General features: G+C 45.7%; 1 protein-coding gene across 4 annotated transcripts in view; it reads right to left on the bottom strand.

Moving 5' to 3' along the window:
• Positions 1–1,435: 1,435 nt before the first annotated feature.
• bcam (basal cell adhesion molecule (Lutheran blood group)) overlaps positions 1,436–7,500 on the bottom strand; it is a 54,905-nt gene continuing 48,840 nt past the window's right edge. For 2 of the 4 annotated variants that reach the window (XM_031575797.2, XM_031575798.2), the window contains exons 14-17: positions 6,956–6,976; positions 6,126–6,267; positions 5,614–5,698; positions 1,436–4,735 (exon numbers count right to left, since the gene is read on the bottom strand). In XM_031575797.2, coding sequence (XP_031431657.1) covers positions 4,733–4,735; positions 5,614–5,698; positions 6,126–6,267; positions 6,956–6,976 — 251 coding nt within the window. In that variant the 3' untranslated portion in view covers positions 1,436–4,732. The remainder of the gene's footprint in view (positions 4,736–5,613; positions 5,699–6,125; positions 6,268–6,955; positions 6,977–7,500) is intronic. The other 2 variants (XM_012818119.3, XM_031575799.2) reach the window with 1 other exon arrangement.

Raw genomic sequence — 7,500 nt, 5'->3', positions numbered from 1 at the left:
CAGACATGTGCCCTGCCAACACATACTCACACACACACACACACACACACACACACACACAACCCAACATGTGCCCTGCCAACACACACCAACCCGTCAGATATATGTAAATGAGTGATTGGATATAGCTTAAAAACTGACGTATCCATAAATAACAGTAATATCATAATTTCTCTCATTAACCTCCTTATCCTGGAGTATTCATAAAAAAGTCTTGTTAAATTGTACCTTGTAAAACTGTAATATCATATTACCTTATAGCATTTCAGCTCCCTCTCTATTCCTGTCTCTCTCTGCCAGTGCAAAATTATAAAAACTAACGTCTCCACTGCCTCTAGATCGGCCTCTTTCTTCTCTTTTCTCCCTCCTTGAGGATATCTCCGCTCTCTTCCATTCCGCTTGGACGCCTGCCTTCAGGACACAAATCTCTCCCCTCCCTCTGATTGTGGAGATGAGGAATTTTAATATCTTAATGGCTGCTTGGCAGGAGCAGGAGCGGCGAGCGGCGAGCAGGAACACCGCCACTGCAGCAGCTTCAGAGGCTTTTGGGGGGGGGGGGGAGACACTCCGCTCTGATGCCAGACGACAGCAGAAATGTGCACCTCTATGCCTGTGTGTGTGTGTGTGTGTGTGTGTGTGTGTGTGTGTGTGTGTGTGTGCGTGCTTCTCTTCTGGGTCCAGATTAGACAAAGTTGGCTTTGCCCGTTGAAGGGGAAACATCTAGCTTCACATCTCAGCAAATTAAACGTAGCAAGTCATACCATATGATGATGATGATGATGGGGGATATAAATAAAGTATTTAGTTTATTTACTATTGCAACCCCGTCCAGAGGAGACTCATATCTGTACATGTTTTCCAATAGTGGCAGTAAGCTGTAGCTGGAAGAATAAGGGGTAGCTCTCCACTGGAAGCACACTGGGAGTCAGGTGTCTCTGGCAGGCTCCAGAGAGGAGGATTAGCCCATTCTGTTGCATAAGCCGTGAAATAGGTTGTCATGACAGGCGACTGTTCCAGGGGTTGATATTGAATTTATTACAACAAATTAGTGTCTCTCTTTTTGTTTTGGCCCGTTTGGATCCCCTGGTTCCGCGGCATTACCATACTACTGACTCACCCAGAGGACTTCAAAGGCAGCGCTTTAAAATCCTCTCTGCATTTGGCATCAAAGGCAGAATACATATTATTTTTGCGCGTGTTTGGAAGACACGTTGCTATAGTATTGATTTGTGTGTCTGTGAGCACAAGGGCTCCAGTTTATATGTTTCAGGGAGGAATGTGCAGTTGCTCTTTTGAGTTTGTGGGATGATATCTTGAATAGGAGTTACTGTCTGTACTATCTGTTCGCTAATGAATAACTCTCTGGTGCTGGTTACTTTGGACAAAGTGGATGGAAAACCTTGTATATCTTTAGAAAGCACAGAAAACTCAAGGGGTTTGGTAGTTTTTTTCATTGTTTTTTTTTCTCTCTGTATAAATTCTACACCGTTCCAAAAAAAATAGACACAATGACAAGCTACAAAAGCACACACTGCGTACCACAAAATATACAGTATATCAGAAGGGAAAATATGAACTCACAATACTCGATAAAACAAGACAAAATATCCAATTAAAAATATCTCTTTTCTCTCACAAATTTATGAAAAGATGCAAAAATAAACGTAACAACTCAGTAGTACATACAACAGTCCCCTTGTTTGAAGCATTCAGTGAAAAAAGGCTAGCAAAAGATCACAATATTATGAAAATTGTTCAAAGAAAAACCACAAGAGACCCACATTCAAGGTTTGTACAATAGGTTGGTGTCTGTCTTCCATCACATGTACTGTGTCATTTAACAATCATTCAGTTATGGCTGTGTTGAATCTAATCAGTAGATGTTGTTTTGTATACCCACGTGGTAGTGAAGGTCACGGCCTCCTGCTATAAACATCATGTCCAGTGTGTGAAGAGAGAGAAGAAGCTAGAGTGGCTAAACCAGACAATCACAGAGGTCTGAGCTGCTCATCCAGCCATCACAAGGTATGAGATACACAACACACCAAACACATTCTGAACACCTTCTTGAAGCGAGTAACAATGCTTTTTTTAAATGGAAAACAAAACAAAAACAAAACAAATCAAAAGATCAACAGAGAGAGTGAATGAATGTCCCATATCCAACCCCCCTCCCCCCCCACACACACACACCTTGGTTCCTGTCCCTGATCAGTGATCAAATTGGTTCCCGTCCCTGATCAGTGATCTGATTGGTTCCCGTCCCTGATCAATAATCAAATTGGTTCCCGTCCCTGATCAAATGTGGCTGAGGCACAGTGCATGTGACGCCTATTAGCTCCACGCTGCTTACTGGCATGCCTTTGTGCCCCTGCATCTGACTGACATGAAGTGTGTGTGTGTGTGTGTGTGTGTGTGTGTGTGTGTGTGTGTGTGTGTGTGCCTTTGTGCCCCTGCATCTGACTGACATGAAGAAGGAGGGCGATTCTGCAGCTGCAGCTGACTGGGTTGCGAGCTGGCAAGTACAGAGAGCTTGTGTGTGTGTGTGTGTGTGTGTGTGTGTGTGTGTGTGTGTGTGTGTGTGTGTGTGTGTGTGTGTGTGTGTATGCATAGCCGGGGGAATGTATTTTGTGGTTAGAACACACATGCTTATGCGGAATTGGTATTTAGGCCAATTTGTGTATGTGTTTTATGAAGATAATTAGGCACCTCTCACCATCTCACACTAACTCTGTCACATACTGGATGGACAACCAGACACAGGGATGGACGTCATAGTAACAGCAACCGAAAACATGTGAAACACTAGAAAGAACAAGAGGAGGGTCATGTCACTTTCCCCACGGTGTGCTTAGTCAAGTCAGATACAAAATGAAATCAATCTTACAGAACATACATAGAAACATAGAAACCTGCCACATAATATACAACCCTAATAGAAATAACATAACAAACTCAGTGTTTACCTCAATGTTTTTTTTTGGTTTAAAATAAGTATAAAATCATGACCACACAGGCGCTGTGTTTTTATAGCAGAGACAGCCTAGCAGAACTCCTGGTACAACCTGCTAAATTTAGATAATTTTCAAAGCTTTCTAAAAATGTGTTTGTGTGTGAGCAAAAATGGCAGCTATACTGGTGTTTTTTTTTTTTTTTAAAGAAATGTTGTGAATGGTTTGTTACAGTCAATTAAAGATATGCCAGTAGTAGTCAACTTGGAACCCCGTTGGGTATGTTCAAAGGAAAAAGAAAAATATATTTTTTTCAGGGCGAGTGCCAGAAATTAATTGAACAAGGGCTCATACATAACGTGTTTTGTATTGACAAGGTTTATCACATAAAGTCGCAAGGAGACAAAGGCAGCAAGGCTGTTGTCGGTTCTCTAAGACCGTAGCTGCTTTACAAAAGCGTGTAGTCTGAGGTTTGTAATTAGGCATCCAGGCAGGGAGCAGAGTCTTTGAACAAGCCTGGACTGCCCCTGCCCCTGCCCCTGCCCCTGCCCCTGCCCCTGCCCCTGCCCCTGCCCCTGCCCCTGCTCCTGCCCCTGCTCCTGCTAACCTGAAGATAAAGTGAGGGAATGAGCTAACTGAGTTAGAGAAGTTGTGACTGAGGTGGCAGTTTTAACTTCACCTTTTTTCTCCTCTCCTCTCCTCCCCTCTCCTCTTTTCTCCATCTTTTGCCTTGTGTGTGATGTTAAAAACCAACCAATAATATTATGCAAATTGTTCTACTGAGATTTCCATTATCCCCCCTGCCCCCTCCCTCCCACCAATACTCCCGCACCACCCGAAAAAATGAAGCCTTTTGGTTTTAGCTTGAGGGGGAAAAAACAGTTAGGGCCTCTCCACAGCCTTCACAATGTTGATTGAGTCTGATTGAGTGTTAAATCGGTGGGCAATAATTCGGCCATGCAGAGTGGAACATGACTGGGGATGGTTGTTTCTAAGATGGCTGCCTGCCGGGATGATAACGGCATGCATTCTATTGCACCGGTAACCATGACTACGTTTGTGATTCGTGTTATTTTACAGAAAGGAGAGAGAAGACACACGGCTTCCGCAGGTTGCCCTCTGAGCCAATCATGTGAGCCACCAGTAAGAATGAAGTAACATTTAGTGAATTACGTTTTGCCCTCTTCGGGGTAGCCGTCAGAGGAATAAGTGCAGAAAACGATGCAGAATAGCTTTATGCAACATTGCACTGAACTCAACAGCATTTAAAAACATGCAGAGTGCAGATTTGGCTTTTGACTTCTGACCTGACAGTGAATCAAGTGGCACATGTACGTCTCAGTTTGGAGTAAGCAAAAGATCAGTTATCACTGTCAGGAGTCGCACGAGCCTTGCGCTGCTCTAGAGCACTCTTCTGCATGTTTGTAATTGGTGGGAAGAATCCTTTGTTTTGATTACATGGTGTGTTCCACTGAGATCTGGGTCCCCATGAGTAAATAATGCCAAAAATGAAGCAACCAGTCCCCCCCCCGCCCTCAACTCCCCCCCCTCCTCCCTCACCCCCGTACCCTAGCCTCTTTCCCCAACAAAACCAATGCAATTGTTCATGTGAACCCATCTTGTTCTCCCCAAAGTCCTCTTTCCGATTTTCCCTCTTTCAGAAATAAAAGTCGAATCAGCACAGCACCCATCACCCTCCTCCTCCTCTTCCTCCTCCTCCTCCCCCTCCTCCTCCGCTGTCCTCCTCTCTTGATCTTCTTGTTGGCCTTTTTCTCTTTTTATCACTGCAAGAGAAGAAAGAATGTATCTGTTAAGGCACGGTCCTCCGACTCAACTGGTACTGCACAGCACTGAGCACCCCTGGGTCATGGCTTTACATCTACAGAGACAAGACAATCTGATAAACAGCTACTTTAATTGGGCCTTTTGGGCCTGGATCCACTGAAACCCCTCTTAAGTGTGTCCACATTACCCTCCCACCGAGAGCAGTTCTGCCTGTGCACTTATCATTCTTCTCATCTCAGCTGTGACCGTACACATCTCACCACCTACCTCTCCTCTTGCTCCTCCCGTCCACCTGGGAGATGAGACTTGGCCCTCTCTATCAGGCCAGCGTCAGAGATCTAGGACCTCATTTGGTTGTTGCTGAATATGACCTTTTGGTGGCCTGGTTGCTAAGAGGAAGACGGACCCTCATTTTGACGGGACTACATTTTGAACATTTGAGTATGAGCTCTGCAGGGCCTGTGACCATGACTACTGACCCAGGGCCTGTGACCATGACTACTGACCCAGGGCCTGTGACCATGACTGCTGACCCAGGGCCTGTGACCATGACTACTGCCCCAGGGCCTGTGACCATGACTACTGACCAAGGGCCTGTGACCATGACTACTGACCCAGGGCCTGTGACCATGACTACTGACCCAGGGCCTGTGACCATGACTACTGTCCCAGGGAGTTTTACAGAGTAGTTCTAAATTGAAGCCTAAATACACAAAGCCTACTATTGGTGTAGAACAAAACTTCTAAAGAAGGGAACCTTGAACAGACCACAGGTCAAAGGGACTATCTGGTTTTACATAGAGAAACCCCCCCACACACACACCCTCAAGGAGCACCTCCTGCCTGTGCTAGATCTCCACCTGATCTCTGTGCTCACCTTGTTCAGGAGCTCCGACTCTTCATTGCCCTTCTCTCCAGACTTCATCTCCACTACGATGTCATTATTCACCTCTCCTCCCGCTCTGCAGGGCACAAACAGGCATATTAGCACAACTTGCAGGTAGGATCACAAACACAACAGTGATGGTTCAAAGTACTGTAACAGAGAGTACAACAAGTATTACTGTTCCCAACAACCAAGTTCATGTCAAACATGGAAGAGGAAGTAATCAACCAACCATAAGAAACTCTGTGACATGTTTTGTTTCATGTGACAATAAAATACAATCTTATCATATTGTATCACTACCAGGTACCTAAGCAATATAAGGAGTTCTATTTTTTTAATTCTAATATAGTTCTTTTTAAATGAATTCTGATTCCGTTTTTGTGGTACAAAGTGTGATAGGGGCAGAAAAACAGTAGACATTAGTTCCAAGTCAGCCATGGCCTACTAGTCTCCAGAGCTGCCTCATCTGCCCTCTGGCCTGTTACCCCCCTGATACCTACACTTCTTTTTTGTCCTTCTTGCCGCAGGGCAGCTTGCCCTTCTTCTGCAGGAAGTAGAGCAGTGCCACCACGATGAGGAGCAGCAGCACACAAATCACCACGGCGATCACCACTCCGCTGGAGCCACCCTGATGCTTGTCCGCTATTGGAGGGGGAGAAGGGGGAGGGGGTGTCAGGAAGTGGAGGAGGGGAGGAGGAGGGAGGTTGGGGAAGGGTTTTGGGGGAAACCAGGGTGATGTTGGTATAGGATTTGGGAGGGAAAGGGTGGAAGGGAGGGACCAAGGAGGTGATCAGGATGGGTAAGGGGTTCAGAAGGTGTGGATGGTTAAGGTGTTCAGAAGGTAGGGGAAGGGAGGGGTTGGGTCACAAGAGATTGGGAGGGAAGGGAAGAGGATGGAGGGTTGGCCAGGGGGTGGGGTGGTGGGGTGGCGTGGTGGGTGGTGGGTGGGTGGGGAGGATATAGAAGAGAAGCAATCAATGAGCAACTTCCACTAGGCTTTGATTCTTCTGATTCTTGTTAGCAGGAAATGCAGGGGATGGGAGGCTTGGAAGAGAGGCAAAATACACACACACACACAAAGAAGCACCAAAAACACACAAATACACACACTTCTGCACAGCCACACACACACTTGCTCACTTGCAAGCAACCAATTGTCTTAAAAGCAGCTGCAAATACAATTAGAGGCAAACAACAGTTTTCCATTCACACACACACAGACAATCACACACACACACACACACACACACACACACACACACACACACACACACACACACACACACACACACACACACACACACACACAGAGGGAGGAGTGAGTACAGACCTGTAGCAAACACAGGGTTTCCTTTGAGCAGCATTTTAAAGAAAAAAGAGTTCCTGAGTCCCAGCGCATTTCCAAGAAAAAACCACCACGCCCACCACACACACACACACACATACCACTAAGCAAACCCACTACATACTACGAATGTGAAGCTAGAGCAAGCAGGAAGACACACACACACACACACGGCGAGAGACAGGTCGAAGGAAAGAAACACACACCAACCACACACAGGACGACGGCGACGGTGAGGCAGAGTGGGGAAAAGTGAGTGACGAAAGACTCCCAGACAAAAGGACGACAGGAGGAAGGAGAGGAGTGTAAAATAGAATAGATTCCTTTATTGAACCACAAGGTGGGAAAAAAATCGAGCTGCAGCATCCACAAAGAATAGGACGGACATCATACAAAGATGACATGGAACGGAATACAATATACAATATACACAGTGCTTGGTAACAATACGTAATATACAATGTACAGAGTGGTATGGGAGGTAAATTACACGCTATGTACAAGAAAGAGTCCACAGAGAGAGGAGAAGA

The sequence above is a fragment of the Clupea harengus genome, chromosome 11 (genome assembly GCF_900700415.2).
Source record: "Clupea harengus chromosome 11, Ch_v2.0.2, whole genome shotgun sequence".
NCBI classification, from domain to species: Eukaryota; Metazoa; Chordata; class Actinopteri; order Clupeiformes; family Clupeidae; genus Clupea; species Clupea harengus.
This window is presented reverse-complemented; position numbering and strand designations above follow the sequence as displayed.